General features: G+C 38.2%; 1 protein-coding gene across 1 annotated transcript in view; it reads left to right on the top strand.

Annotated features, from left to right (window-relative positions):
* Window positions 1-16,756, top strand: part of Spata6 (spermatogenesis associated 6) — an 83,303-nt gene that overhangs the window by 17,001 nt on the left and 49,546 nt on the right. Inside the window, 2 exon segments of the mRNA NM_134392.2 lie at window positions 1,839-1,976; window positions 3,352-3,400. Of these exon segments, the coding sequence (NP_599219.2) occupies window positions 1,839-1,976; window positions 3,352-3,400 (187 nt within the window).

The following is a 16,756-nucleotide window of genomic DNA, read 5'->3' on the forward strand; positions in this document are numbered from 1 at the left end:
CTGTCAGGCACTATCCCGAGGGCTATAAATGTACTGACTGAATTTTATCAATCATTTCTTGTGACATTGTTAGTAATCACCTTAACTTTCTTGGGATTCTGATGTTTTCATATATAAAATATCTGCTACTGTAGTAAATAACTTACAGTTTTTAATCCTGAAAATTCATGTTTTTGGCATTAATGATGAGGAAAACAAAAATCTCTGTCAGGGAATTTATAATCAGATTAAAGAGATGAGACATCCATTCCGCTTCCTTAGATATACACAGATAATAGTTTCATTGTAAGAGAATCATACAGGGTTGTTAGAATTTAAATCACATGTGTCTACTATTAGCATTTATAGCACCAGATGTTTGAATGAAATTGAATTATCCTAACTGGTGAGTTAAGATGCTTTGGGTAGGAGATGACAGTTACGTATGACTTGGTGGTGGCAGAAGTAAATGCACATGAGATGGAACAGAAGAGCAAGGAGCCGAATTCCTGTTTCTTACTTTCTATCAAAATTTTATTATGTAAGCAGGAAGAATGTGGGTAAGAAATTGATGTGTATGTTTGGAAAAAAGTAAAAATATCTTCTTTCTTGAGAGAGGGTCTTATTATGTAGCCCAGAATATCCTTGAATTTGTGATCTTCCTGCATCAGTGCTTTGAGTATTAGGATTACTAAAACTTGCTCCTTATATTCTAAGTATAGCGTTGGGGAAGTATTAAATAATATTAAAATGTTGGATTCATGTCTTAAAGATCTTTAATATCCTCTTAATGATATGGCTGAAACATCATACTGGATTCTGTCAGGGGTTGAAGAGACTGGTGTGTGCTGTTTAGAAACTCACTATTTTTCCAATATACTTGGTCTATCATAATGAGTGTTGTGATTTGGTGAGAATGGTCTCCACAGGCTCATACATTTGAATACTTGGGCTCATCCATTGGAATATTTAGGAAGGATTAGGAGGCATGTGACCTTGTTGGAGCAGAGGGCTGGGCTTTAGGTTTCACTGGCCTGAGGGGAGAAGATGAGCAGAGGCAGAGAGCAGGGCTCTTAGGGCTTTAAGTAGGGACATGGATGGGATGACCTCCCCCGATTGCTGCAGGGAGACAAGTCTACTTTATTGTTTTAGAGAAAGTGTATAGAAGGGCATTTTTAGGGTATTGGCTAAATGATCATGACACCAAGTGGACAGAAAGGGCTCATTGGTTTTAGTATAATACCTAATTATCCCGCAGGCAGGAAACCAGGTTGGGATTTACATGCTGAGTTATGCAGCCTTACAGAGAGGTGTACAAAGTCACTTTTCAGACAAGACCAGCCGCCTGTGTCCAGGGACACTTTCCAGACAAAGGCACCCTCCAGACAGAGTCAGAGTCAGAGGCAGGGAAGCCCTGCTAAGAAAGGGAACCCCCCATTTTGCTCTGAGCTCCGAAAGCCATCAGGTCATAGGGACTGCTACCTTAACAGCAAGGTTCCCCAATATGAACCATTCCCACTTACCTTTTTCTGTTTTGTGTTTGTGGATCAAGATGTAATGATTAAGTGGTGTCAAATAGGTTTGTAAGTTTATGTCAGCACTCAGCAGAAAAGGAGAACTAAAGACTGTTTAAAATGATTAAAGTATTAGGGCCTGTCCCCCAAACCAGGATATAGAGTTTTAAATGCGGCACAAATAATCAAATAGAAAATGATAGATTTCAAAGGGGGAAGGAAATGTAAAGGAATCTCACTGAACTCTGTGAGCCTTCCTGGTGAGCAGTGGTTGTTTGCCAGCACACTGGTGGGATAGCTCAGTGAATTACAATGCCTTATAGCCATTTATCTAATTGCTTTCAGGTAACTTGTCCAGGAGTGGTGCTGAAAGACAAGGAGGACATCTATCTTAGTATCTGTGTGTTTGGCCAATACAAAAAGACACAATGTGTCCCAGCCACTTTTCCCCTGGTCTTCAATGCCAGAATGGTGTTTGAAAAGGTGAGTTCAAAAATCAGATCAAATATTTACCAACAAACTTCAGAGTGATTTTGGCTTTGAATAAAATCTGGCAACATAAACTATCATTTCTGACTATGTGCTTTGGTTTAATTCAAAAGGGAAGTTGTAACAAATTTAGACTTTTGAAAATATTCCTTATATTATGCATTGAATCAAGTTTAATTGAATCAAAACACCTTAGTGGGATTCTGTAAAGCATGGCATCTTGACTGCTAAGTAGCAGCTTCTGTAGAAAATGCGGCACAATAGGTAAGCATATGCTGAGCTCTACTTAGGAATGTCTTGTGCTTTTCTGTTTCGCCAAGCCTCCCTCTCTGTTTTCCTTCTAAGGGCCGGCATTATCATTCATATTCCCCTTTCTGTCAGACTTACCTTATCCTTACAGGGTAGTCTCCCCTCCCTCCCTCCCTCCCTCCCTCCCTCCCTCCCTCCCTCTCTTCCTCCGTACCTCCTTTCCTTTTTCTTCCCTACTTTTCCCTTGTCTTCTTTCCTTTGTTCACAAATAAAATAGCCCACTTTCATCTCTGTTCTATGGACTGATTTAGATACTGACATATGATAAGGTAAAACTATTTCTTCCTGTAGCTTAATGCATGTAAATAAAATGAAGGAAGGGTGAGAAAATAGGAGAGATATTTTTTAATTTTCTAAGAAGGCAATACTATTTAAACCAAGCTTGAATGAGACTACTAGTTGTTTGGGGGTCTTGGGGGACAGAATTCTTTTTTTTTTCTTTTTTTTCGGAGCTGGGGACCGAACCCAGGGCCTTGCGCTTGCTAGGCAAGCGCTCTACCACTGAGCTAAATCCCCAACCCGGGGGGGCGGGGGCAGAATTCTAAATAGAGAGTTAATAAAGATAAAGGCTTCCCTTAAGGAGTTAGCTTGCTGCATTGGAACACTAAGGTTGTTGACAGGATCATCCTGAGGAGCACAGGTAAGAGCCCTAGTGGGTGATGTTGGAGAGGGAGGCAGATCCAGTTAGAAATGTATTTGTGAAATCACAGGAAACTGAGAGAAACTGGCCCTTCTCAGTATTGTTGAAGGTTTGTTTGGAGGATTGGTATGGTGATTTATTCCTGCAACTCCAGGATTTGAGGGGCTTTGACAGAAAGATTGAGAGTTCAAAACCAACCTGGGCTATATAATGAATCTTTTTCTCCAAAACCAAACCAAACCAAACCAAACCAAACCAAACCAAACCAAACCAAACCAAACCAAGATTTTTCTTTGGTTGGGCAAGGAAAGACATTTTGGGAAGTGATGGGAAGAGAGACTTACATCCCTCTGCTCTGGCTTCCTCTTCCTGAACTGCCCCTGCTCTGCCCTCACCTGCCCTCTCACCCTCTCACCACAGGTGTTCCCGGAAGCAGTAGACCCTGGAGATGTGGTTGCACAGCTTGAGTGTGAGTTTTTAATTTTTAATTACTACTGAAAACATTTCAGAAATACCATCCTTATTATAATTTGATTTGGGGTTAAATAAAAGTTTAAAAGATCTAGTAGGATTTAAAAATGTGGAGCTGAGACATTTTCATAATTTTTAGAGTTCCAAAGTCGTCCTGAAACGGTTTAAAGCATGTATCTTTTTGCTGTAGATGAACTGAAACCTTTTCCTCTTTCCGTTTTGGTCTATGGCAAATAAAGAATTACTTAGATATTAGTTGGTCAAGGTGTTTTGGAGTGTTCTGATGGAGGGTCATGATAGAACTTCGTCCTGCAAACAAAACTGTTCAGTGTGAGACTCAGGAATGTCAACAGACTCACAAAAACTCAAGGAAGTCTGGCTGGAAACCCAGTGCCTTCACCTCAGTAGGTGTCCATTATTCTGCAGTGCTGGGGTGACTGGGTACTTTCTGTACAGGCCTCAGCTGGAAAAAGCTACACTGACAGCAGCGCTAGGTATACACTTGGGTAAGGTCCATTCAGGACCTGGTAGTGAAAAGGAAGGCTAACGTTTATGCTTAAAAGTAGAAAAGATGGGGGACTATGAAGGGTCACTTGCTCAGAGTAGAAGCGGGGGGTGGTATGGAGAAGGATTCGGGGAGAGGATAACCATGACGGGGACAGTGAGCAGGATGTAAAGTGAGTAAGTTAAAAATAAAATAAACATTTTAAAAATGGGGGAAAAAAGTAAAAACGTCTGAAATTACAGACTAATGTTTACATCTCAAAAGGCCAGCTGTGCAGTGTTGGGCAGTGCCCATGTCTCCTAATGTCCCCCTAACTCCCTGCCCCATGGCACTCCAGCAACTTAGAAACATGGAAACTGGCACTGAGCTTAAATCTGAGGGTTTAAGAGGGTGGGAACGAGCCTGCCTGCTTGTTTTCATGGGAATTGTGGCTTACTGACTTATTTAGAGAATGCTTTGCACCAGGGCCCAGTATCCTGTTATTTCATTTCTGCTCTAGGACCTGACATTATATTTTCCAGTGTGGTAGACAAGTTTAGTGATGATTGTTGCCTATAGGCCTACACACTTAATATTTCCTGAACGTCTTGTTCATTATCTGGGAAACCATATATTAGAAGCATTGGAGATGACCATTTCTCTCATTTTCAATTTTTGAGAGAAAATTAGTGTTTTCCCCACTATTTGGTTAGAAATTTTAGGGTTTCAGATTACTAGTCACTGATGATTGTTATTTGAAAAGTGTCTTGATTTCCCTGACTCACTTTTTTTTGAGCCTCCACTCATAAAGTGGTATTCTGCTTTCTAACACCCCTTTCAGAGTTACCATCTCCCAAATTGTCAAGCAGTGGTATTCTATTGTTCATATCTCTGTACTTTACTTTGCTCTCTTCTTATAGCATAGAATTTGGCTTTGTGTGCTGCTTCTCAGATGACTTTCACAGCAGTCTTGTCCACAAACTCTTTTCTTTTGATTTTCCTTCTTGTTGTTCAGTGTTCTTTGTTCCCTAATGATTTCATATGGAAAATGAAAAATCAGTGGTGAGAATTCTCAGTGGAGCAATGGCTGCCCGGAGGCCTATCACCTGGAGCCAGTAGGCTTTGAGGTTTCATTAATCATAGCCCATGGTCTTGCTGGCCCCTTGCAATATAGTGGACAGTCTAAATGCATATTTTATGTATTGTGTCATTGTGCTACAGATGCATAACAGATGCAGGCTCTATAAAAGAATAGTCACTGTGCTCCTCAATAAAGTCATTTACTTTAGTCCTTCTTCTCATTTCCTCATCTGTCCCCCAAATGTCTTTTTAAAATTAATTTCTTACAATGAGGGTCTTCTCAGGCTTCAGTACTACATTATATGGCTATTTATTTCTTTAGTTTCTTTTTATCTGTAATGGTGTTCTACATTTTCCTGTTTGTTTTTAATGCTGGGAATGAGAAAATGAGATCCTTCACAATGTCCTGTCTCTTATATTGGCTAATTGTGTCCTTACCAAAGCTCTGTTTGGCTTGTTATGCTCGTTTTATATATGCTGCTAATTAGAATGGGAGGAGTTTAGATTCAGGGTATTTCACTTGATTTTGTTATTTTGCAGGAGTTCTTGATAGTTTTTTTATAGTTTTTGATAGTATTTATGCTTATTCTATCATGCCAGGTGACATGAATATCTTGTCCTTAGCAATGTAGAGGTTGGCCATTTTTTGTGTCTAGGCAACAGCATCCTGAAACCTCCCTCATAATTCTCTGATCAGCTAAGAGCGATCTTTTTCATTAGGGGCTAGCAAATAGTTATCTATATAATAAGTCACTCTTTTGTCTTTACTAACTAGAGAGCATGAGACAGAGAGGGGGGAAGGGAGGGAGGAAGGGAGAGAGGAAAGGAGGGAGGGAGGGAGGGAGGGAGGAAAGGAGGGAGGGAGGGAGGGAGGGAGGGAGGGAGGGAGAGAGAGAGAGAGAGAGAGAGAGAGAGAGAGAGAGAGAGAGAGAGAGAGAGAGAAATATGTAGGCTAAAGTATGTATCTGGTATCTTTGGTATCTTCTTGGACCACTCTCCACCTTATATGTTGAGACAGGGTCCCTCACTATATTGAACCTGGAGCTTGCCCTTTAGGCTGATCTGCTAGCCAGCTTGCTTTGGGGGTCTCATGCTGAGATTATAGGCAGAAACCCCCATTCCCATTCCCACAGGCATTTTCCTGGGTTCTGAGTTAACTGCTCTTTAGCTTGTGTGAGAAGTGCTTTGTCTGGTGAACCATCTCTCCAGAGCCTATAAGTTTTCTTTCTTTTTATTTTTTAATTGAAAATATTTTTCTCTACAATATATGCCGATCATAGTTTCCTCTCCAAGTTTCCTCTCCAATTCCTTCCAGCTTTTCCCAACCTTTCCACCAACTCTAAGCATTTAATAAGAAGCACCTCCCCTGCAAAAACAAAACAAAACAAATCAGCAGCAGCAGCAACAGAATAAAAGCAAAAGAAAAAGCAGAAGCACACACACTCCTCTGATGCCTAGAAACAGTCTTTACCTGAGATCCTGTAATTTTTTATCAGTGGTTTAGCAATTTTGAGATACAGTCCCCTAGAGAAGAGGCAGGGCAATGTCTTCTGTTCATTCTTGTTAAATGGCTTCAGCAAAACCCACACATCATAAAATTAATCCCTTGTAACTGCAGTTAAGCTATTTTCAGAGTATTTGTGCAAATGTGAGACACCACCACTATCTGATTTAGTATATTTCTGTCATCCTCAAACAATTCCTGAGGTATATTTATAGTTAACCCCATGTCTGCCCCCACTTTGCAGTAACCACTTGTCTATTTCACTATAGATTGGTCCTCTCTCTCTCTGTCTTCCCCTCCTTCCCCTTTCCTTTCCTTCTCCTCCTCTAGCCTCTTAATTTAGAAAAATGCTTTTGAGACGCATTCATAGTTTTCCACATACAAGATATTTATTCCTTTTTATTGCCAACCATTATTCTGTTATAAATATCATTTAGACTGTTTGGCTATTGTAAATAAATAACAAATCGATGAGTATCTGCTCAATCTTAGGCTAAGTATATGTTTAAAATTTGAATATGTAATCAACATGTTCATAAAAGTCATTATACCAGTTTACACTCTTTCAAGCTCATGAAGGTTTGTTTTTCCATATTGTTCCTGAGACTCAGTATTGTTAGCATTTTGGGACATAGGGTGTATAGACAAATCCAATTAATTGTATTCCAAATTTGCACTTAAATACTAGTGATTTTGAACATCATTTTATATGCTTATTAGCCATTCAGATTTTTCTTGTAAAATACTTATTCAAATATTTTTCCTGTTTTTGAATTGTTTGCTTTCAAAATAAAATATATGGGTTTTAATTTTTAATATTCCAAATGCAAGCCCTATATCAAGTGGACAGTCTTTAAATCCAGAAATCCGTGATTTTTCTCATTATCATAATTGTGTCTTTTGAGGAATGTAGTAAGCTCATTGTGTCATTTTTTTCTTTTCTTTTTATGCTGTTGGTATTCTTTCTATGACATTTTGGTCAACCCAGTGTCATAAAAAATTTCCCTATGCTCTTGAAATTTTACAGTTTTAAGTTCTGAATTTTAGAGCTGTGATACATTCTGAGTTTTGAGATACAGTGTGATGAAGTTAGAGTATACCCTCTTGCCTTTTCTTTCTATGGTTGAATATCCAGTTGCCCCACTGGTTATAACATTATCCTTTCCTGCATTAAATTGATTTTTCTACCTTACTTAAAAGCCGGTTGATTGAGGATGTGAAGATTCCTTTGAACTCTCTGGTCTGTTCCATTCATTCACATATTTATCCTTAAATGAATATTACTATCTCCCTCACTTTAGCCTTACAGAAGCTTTGAAGCAAGACTGTGTAAGTCTTTTGACTTATTTTAGCTATTTTTGTGTTTTTTGCATACTATGTGAGTCAGTGTCAGTTTGACAGTTGTACAAAGCTGAAAGTGGAGCTCATCTGGACATAAACAAGAACAGTTTGGTGGACACAATGCATTGACTTGTTTTTAAATTCTTTCATAACTGTCTATTCTTCACCTTTTCTTTCTGACATGCTCACATTTATTTAGACAGACAGACAGACAGACAGACACACACACACACACACACACATGCACACATCTCCCATACGCCCCATGGATATACAGGCACAAGCACACAGATACACAGACATAGGTAACATGGCTATGACAATTGTACTGCATGAAAATTGCTTCCTACACTAGTTTTTGGTCACAGGTCAAATTTGTCATTATAATCAGACAGGACTTCTTTCCCAGCCTATAGAAGGGGATCCCCACACTTGCCAGTACTTAAGTCTTTGTGCTGTGACCTCATGTGCTGGCTGGGTTGATGCTAGGGTCACTACAGAGGTGGGAACCTCAACTGTGAAAAGGAAATAACCAAGCCTGTTGGTCCTAGGCTTTATGAGAAAGCAGGCTGATGAAGCCATGATGGGCAAGCCTGTAACCAGCACTTCCTGCTTCTGGGTTCCTGCTGAGTTTGAGTTCTCATTCTCACTTTCTTTGATGATGAACAGTGCCAGTGAAGTATAAGCCACAGTTTCCTCCCCAGGCTGCTTAGATCATGATGTTTTATCATAACCCTAACTAGGACACCTTTGAGGCATATTTTTCTACTCTAGAATATTGTAGGAGTGAAAGTTATGGAAATAGTTTGCACCTTTAATACCATACACAAAGTGCCTAGGTCTGTGTTAAAGTCTTGATTTCCAGTGTAACGCTATTGAGAGGCATGCAATATTTAGAAGGAGGGTTGGTCCTACAGGAAGTTCTTAGGTTAATAGTGGTATGGCCTTGAAAGGAATTGTAGGAACTTGGTCTCTTTCCTTGTTCTTCTGCTTCTCAGCACCCAAGGCCATTGTTTTTGTTCTGCAATGATGTATTTTTTTTCCATATGCCCAAGCTAATGAAACTGCTGACCTTGGACTGGAAACTCCAGAATTAGGAACCCAAATAAAGCTTTTCTCTTTATATCTTTGTATTTAATTGCCTCAGTTATTTTGTTAACTAATGGGAGGCTGAATTTGTTGATATTAATTCCAAAGCAAAAAAAAATGTAAAAAGAACACTACTGTAGAAACAAAATACAACAAATGGTTTCTCTCTAGCACTAATATGTAGTTTTTGGTTGTTTTTTTAATAGAATGACAGTATTTTTTTCTTTTATTCTCACTGTGACTCTAGTGAATATAACTACATTCAAAACATACTAGACATTTGATACCTAAGGTATTAAATATAATATAAATACAGCATTTCTCTTTTACACTACTTTATAACTTCTGGAACCATCCTGTTGACCTGTTTGTGTGCTATGATCCTTTCTTCAGGAGAATGTTTTGTGTTTGAGAATTTAAAATAGAAGATCTGTTTCACTGCTAGTGCCTCCAACATTTGATAAAGAGAAGGTGTTACTTATATTTATATTTCAGTCGATTACTAGAACTCACTGAGTTCTGTTGCCTATAGAGAAAAGTAGCATGCTCGTTAGAGCTGGTACCTCTTAGTCTATGGGAACTAGGTGAGGACTTAGGGGCTGAGAATGAGTCCTTCAGAGTCTGTGAATGGGAGTGTCCCGAATTACTCCAAGAGGCTTGTGGCACTCAGGCTTAAATTATTTTTAACTCCACTATATTTGAAGTATACAAGTACATTCTAAAAATGTTGACACTTCTGCTTGATGTAGTTACTGCAGGTTTTTGATTTGCTACATGTGACTAGAATTTCTCCAGTATTGTGATATATTTAATTTGAAACACACACTAACGATATATGTGTAAATGAGAATTTTTAGAGTGGAAGTAGGAATATAGTTCTTAGTTATACAATAAAGGGAGGCTGTAAAATGAGACTAATTGTCCTGCATGTTCCAGGAGATATGTTTATATTAACTTACTGTTGGGCCTCCAGCTGATCATTTCTATATAAAGCTTTCCTTTAATAATTTAATATCTTTCTCCCCACAGTATTTTTAATTGTAATAAAATATATATAACATGAAATTTACCACTTTAATCATTTCATGTGTACAGTCTAGTGGTATTCAGTGCATTTATAATTTTGTGTGGCAATCACCACCATGCATTTCTCTAACTCCCTATTTTATCTCTCAAAACAATATATTCCCCCTTTTTTACTTTTTCTACTTTGTTTTTATGATCATGAAAAAGAAGTCTTTTATCAAAGGGAAACTGGTATTAGTCCTTTCTTTGGGACTGACTCACTTCATATGGAACACTTCAAAGATCATGAAATAGAACATTTGCCCGGTTCTTTGTTGATGGATACTTGGTTTGTTTCCAGCATTTCAATATTGTGAGTAATACTGCTATTACTTTCAGTTCTCCTTTGTATATTGCTTTAGCATTTTTGGAGGAATCAGTCTTTCCATATACCATCCTTACCTACTGCACAAGGGTCCTAATGGGTGTGAGAGCATGTTAGTTTTGATCTAAATTTCCCTAATTGTTAGTGATGTGGTAAAACTTTTAATGTATGTATTGATGATATGTGTGTCTCTTCTGGAAGAATGTTTATTCAAATCTTTTTTTTTCTTTTCTTTTTTTCGGAGCTGGGGACCGAACCCAGGGCCTTGCGCTTGCTAGGCAAGCGCTCTACCACTGAGCTAAATCCCCAACCCCTTCAAATCTTATGATAATTTAAAGTTATCATTATTGTTATTTGTCTATGGATGTTTTGCCTGTGGGTATGTCTGTGAACTACATGTATGCAGTGCCTATGGAGGCCAGATGAAGACACTGGGTTACTTGGGACTCGAATTACTGAGAGCCGAGTTGCTATTTGGGTGCTGGGAATCAAGCAAGGTTCTCAGGAAGAATAGCTAGTGCTTGTAACCATTGAGCCACCTCTCTAACCTCTTGGTCATGTTTTAGTTGAGTTGTTTGCTTTTAATTTTTAAATTATAGATGATTTCTATTTACCTGAAGAGTAAGCTCTTTCAAAAGATTTAATTTGCTAGCACTGCCTTTCTTGTTATTATGCTTAGGCATACAGAAAAATTTATGGTTACTAGCTTTTGTTGTTACCTGTTTCTTTGGAATTTTATCCAAGAAATCATCCCAGACCCAACGTCATGAAGCTCTTTTCTCTTATGATTTTTAACATTTTGAGGCTTACATTTAGTCTTTGGTCATTTTGAGTTGATTTTTTTTTCTTTTTTTCGGGGCTGGGGACCGAACCCAGGACCTTGCGCTTCCTAGGCAAGCACTCTACCACTGAGCCAAATCCCCAACCCCTTGAGTTGATTTTTATATGTGGTATTTTAGGTAGAGGTATGAAGTCATTCTCTTGCATATATGTACACTTTTCCCATTGCCATTTGTTGAAAGATTCTCTTTTCCTTCACTTTATGTTATGGGCACTTTATTAAAATTACTCATTTGGAAAGATTTATTTCTGAGTTCTTTATTCTATCTCACTGGTCTATATGCCTGCTTAAAAGCTAGGCTCACGCTGTGTGAGCACAGCTGACCTCGCTTTGCAGTTTGAACGCCTTTTGTATATTTTTATTGCTGCCTTGCTCTAGCTAGTACTTCTAGTTGAATAGATGTGACACGCGTCCTTGCTTTGTTGCTGCTTGTTTGTTTGTTTAGAAGAGGAGTGTTTAGTTTTTCATCATCGTGCAATGTTTATTACTGGTTTTCTATTAGTGCTTTTTATTATGGTGAGTTAGTTTACTTGTATTCCTAGTGCTTTCAGTTTTCTTCATGAAAGTTTGTTAAATGTTCTTTCTCATTTTCTTAATGAAGTATGTTGTGTTAATTACATTTCATATACTGAACTATCCTTGCCTTCCAGGGACACATCTCGTTTTGTTATTGCATTAGTTCTTTTCCTGTGGCTATGATGGAAGAGTACCCTGACTGATTATGAGACAAGGCTTTGTTTTGGCTTATAGGACTACAGGGGACACAGTCCACTATGGCAGTGAAGGCTTTCAGTAGAGCTTAAGGCTAGGCTGACTGTCAGGGAGCAGAGAGGTAGAGCAGGAAGTGGGGCCAGATTATATGTCCTCAAAGCCTATTCCCAATGATGTACTTCCTCCAGCAAGAAGCCATCTCCTACAGGTTCCGCAGGCTTTCCAAAGAGCACCAAGGGCTTAAATACACGAACTTATGGAGGATACGTCTCATTCAAACTCAGCATTCACTGTGTATAATACTTCTAACGTGTTGCTGAGTTCTGCTTCTAGTATTTAGAGATTTAACACTACAATATTTTTCTATAGATTTCTTGTTTGACTCTGGTTTTAAGGAAATATGTAACGAGTTACAAAATATCACCTCCTCTTCAACTTATTCTAACAAATTTGACAAAGATAGGTATTAATTCTTCAAAATTCCCTTGTGAAAATCAGGTCTTACACTTTATTTCTTGGGGAATTTCTGACCACTGTGAAGTCTTATTATTAGTCAGGAACAGATTTCTTGCTTTCCAAAAATTAGTTTTTATTTATTTGATTTTAAAATTTGTCAATTTTATTTAGGTAATACAGTTTTGCATCAGTTTTCATATTTAAAACCAGCAATAACAATTATATTTAAATATAAAATGTCTGAAAATTCTGTTGAGATTTAGAAAGACAGCTTTTGATTCTACTTATGTCTCCATTATTTTTCTGTTTTACCTTATATTTGTTCTAATATTTAATTTTATTTTTTCTCTAGGTTTGAGTTTAACTTATTCCTTATATGATTTCTTAAGCTGTAAAGCTGTTCATTTGAGATGACTTTTAATTTCTAAATTTACACATCCATAAGTTAGAAATTTCTACCATAGCATGTTGTGGCGTCATTTGTTGTGGTAAAAATAAAAAAGGGCAGAATGGTTCTCGCATGTACCCCTGCAATCTCTTTCTCAATAGTTCTGGCTGGAACTAGTGCTAATTTATCTCAGCAGCTCCACACTGCCCCAAGCATTCTGTGACCCAGGCAGCAATCTCTTTACCCATCTAGTTCCCAAGGCAGGTCGCTATGCCAGTTTCATATAGAGACTGCCTATCTCGAGGCTCTCTTACTGTGGACTCTGTTCACATTTCTAGCATCCACTTGGTCCCAGCCAGGTCTCTCCTCTCATAACTCTGTCGATGTTCTGTTTACATTCCCAACATCCACCCCCTAATAGTTATGGTACAAACTCCCAACAACCCATTAAAGTCAAGACTCAACAAACTGTAACCCAACAATCAGATTTATATGTTAAATTCTCAATCTACAATACATCCACACAATAAACTTGCAACCAATTGATAGGTATAAACCACCCACCTAGAGAAGATAAATTTGCCTACAGAAATTCATCCAACTACCTGGATTATTTAAGACCACCTGGATCTGGGTCATCCTTCTTCGTCTCCATCTTAATTCTCCTTCCTTCTTCCCTCCTGCCTTACAAAAGCTTTGTCTCTGCCTTATTTTTTTTTTTACTGTCCAATCATGGCCTTGACCTAAGTTGTGCCATCCCTCACCTGCATATAGACATCAACCTACAATAGCATTGTTTTTTGAGTCTCATAAGTTTTGATATTCTGTATCTTTCCATTCATCTCAATGTATTTTCAAACTTCCCTTATGATTTCTTGTTTAACTGATTGATTATCCAAGGATGGGCTTTTCCAGGTTATGTTTTGTTACCTGCGTCTGTCCTTCTAAATTTACTGATGCTTAATTTGTACCCTAACATATGGTCTAGCCAGGAAGATGTCCTGTGTGCTCTTAGAAGAACATATGCGCTGTTGTAGAGTGTTATATGGCTGTTTGACTGCTTGGCCTTTTCTTCTGCTTTTTATCATTTTTGTTGAGACAAGGCTCTATCTACTCTAGCCCAGGCTAGTTTAGAACCCATTCTGGCATTGAACTTGTAATTCTCCAATTCAGCCTTCTGAGTGACAAGGTATTAGGAGTGTGCTACCATGCACAGCCAGTAGAGTGTTTTATATGTCTGTTAATTCTCAGGTTTATTGCAGTTGAGTTCTAAGAATTTTTATCTTTTGTCTCATTGTTTTACCAAGTATTAAGAGTCGATCATTTAGTCTTCAGTTACTTTGTTGTACGCTCACTTCCCACTTCTACTAACACTTTTTGTTTCATATAATTTCACGGTCTGCAATTGGGTGTGTAAATGTTAATAACTTCGCTCGTCTTGTCGTGAACCTCTAATTCATGTATGTCCTGCATTGTCTTAAATTTTTTTTAAAGATTTATTTTTATGTATGTGAGTACACTGTAGCTGTCTTCACACACACCAGAAGAGGGCACCAGATCCCATTCAGATGGTTGTGAGCCACCATGTGGTTGCTGGGAATTGAACTCAGGACCTCTGGAAGAGCAGTCAGTGCTCTTAACCGCTGAGCCATCTCTCCAGCCCCTTAAATTTTTTATTTAAAGTATTTTGTTTAAAGTTAGCATAAGTGCTTGTAAATGTTTCTTGCATAGAATGTTTAGTGGTAACAAAATCCCTTAGCTTTTATTTGTCTGGGGACATTTTTCTTAATTAATGTATTCTTTGATAGTTTCACACATGTACACAATGTATACCAGTGACTCTTATTCCTACACTCTCCCATCTTCATACCACTCAGTCCAGTATGCTCTCTTCCTCTCTAACAGATCTCTTTTTCACATTCATGACTGTGTATGCCTGTGATGTGTTAATTTCTCTAATAGTTTCGAAAGACAGTTTTCAAAAACTGGATATGGAATTCTTAAGTGAGCATTTCTTTTAGCATTTTGTAAGTATTAGTATCTGTTCCCCTGGCCCCCAGACTTCCTAGTAACTCTGTTGCCAGAATATTTAAGAGATGCTTTCAAAGTGCTTAGTTGCTCTTCTCATGCTTCCTCAAAGACCCTTTCTTCTATTTCATTGAGCTCATTGGGCATTTATTTTAATGTCATTCATGAAATTTGGGAACCTGTAATATTCTCACTACCTCCTTTTGCTTATCCTCTAGCAGTTGTCTTCAGCAAAATGGTCTTATTGTTCCTATTTGCCTCTCTAAAGTGCCAGCAACTCTAGTAACCCAGCCTGTCCCGACCCTTCTATCCTTGTATTTTTTCCTCTTCTGATGTTCCTATTTTTATACATTACATCTGTTATAGTTGTCCCACAATTCTTAGATACTGTTTTTTGCTTTGTCTTGTTCTCTTTGATGATTTGAAGGTTGTTATTGTAACATCCTGAATCCTATGAGTGTTTTTTTTCCTAGCTATGTGCCACGTACCAGTAAGCCCACACAGGCATTCTTCATTTCAGTTGCAGTATTTTTGATCTATAGCATTTCTTTTTGTTCCTCTCTTAGAATTTCCATCTCTGCATATATGTACATGCATATACACAGACACATATGCATGTATACCTATTTATTTTTGTATACTGCTTACTTTTTATACTAGATCTCTTTGCATTTTATTGTTTTTAAAAATTGGGGAGATACTTTTAGTAATGGGAATTAAACTCAGGGTCTTATATGTGCTTGGCAAGTTTTCTACTCTATCCTATAGTCTCAGCTTAAACTTCTAAAAATTTTTGATTGTATCACTCCAATGTCTCCATTTGTGTGATCTCCACACTGCACTCTTGTTTTTTCCTGTTTAGTTTTCTATGCACCTTGTTGAAAGCCCCTCGGGATATTGAGGAAAGAACTGTGGCAGTTGGTAAAGTCTGAGGAGAAGGCCTTCTATCTTCACTGAGTATAGCTTCTCTTTGATGAGCCCATGCCCTGGCTTGGGAACTCTGCCAGTGTTTCGGGCCCTGTCTCTCCCTAGGACAGCATGGTTGGATAGTTGAGTATCTTCTTTCTCCCATATACAAAAGAGGTGGTGTTGTACTTGAGTATTCCACCTGTTCCCGATAGAAGCTTGGAGTTGGCCAGAATTGGGACTTCCCTTGTACCAGGTTGATTAGGCTCCTTTTATAGAATCTGGAAGATAGAACCTGAGGAAAAGCATTTTTTCCAGAGAGAAGGGCGTGCTACAAAGAATAGAATGATTCAGCATGCTTCCAAATGTTTCCTTTCCCCTGGAAACTACAAACTTTTCTCCAACATTCACAGTGAAGATCCCAAGGCAGAACTCAAAACTCCTCCCTCTGAAGCTGCCGTAGAGGCCTTTGCTTGTATATTTCTGCTCTTCTGTGATTCCGCTCATTCACCTGCTTTGTCTTCCTATGAGTTCACCTTATGTAGGTGTATTAGAGGGTTTGCTCACCCCTGAGTCTTAGGCTGGAATAAATTCTTCCAAACACCTTACATCCTAGATTGTAAGTCCTACAGCACATTTTAAACCTGTTTCTTAAATGATTTGATTAAATTTCTGTTGTAAGTGGCCTAAATGGCATCTTCTGTGTATATAGAATACTTGCTTTCTGGATCTGCTTTTTATTTTCTTAATTTTTAATCTCAATAATATATTTTTCTATATACCTAGAAAAATATTTTTCTAGGTTGATTTTTCTTAGATACCAAATGCTATAAAAGTATAGAAATAATTACTTGTATTATCTCAATTCAGAGTGGATTTGAGATATTTGGCTGTATTTTAGTTTTCCTTTACTTTTAGGTTTTTGTCTTAGTTACTTTTCTACTGCTGTGAAGAGACACCATGACCAAGGCAACTTATGAAAGAAAGCATTTAATTTGGGGCTTGCTTAGTACAGTTTCAGAGGGTGAGTCCTTGAGTATCATGGAAGGGAGCATAACTAGGGACAGACTAGCACTAGAGCAATAGCTGAGAGCTTCAGTTGAGACACCAATCAGGAAGCAGAGAGAGGGACAACT

This window comes from Rattus norvegicus, chromosome 5 (assembly GCF_021556685.1).
Source record: "Rattus norvegicus strain SHRSP/BbbUtx chromosome 5, alternate assembly SHRSP_T2T, whole genome shotgun sequence".
NCBI lineage: Eukaryota > Metazoa > Chordata > Mammalia > Rodentia > Muridae > Rattus > Rattus norvegicus.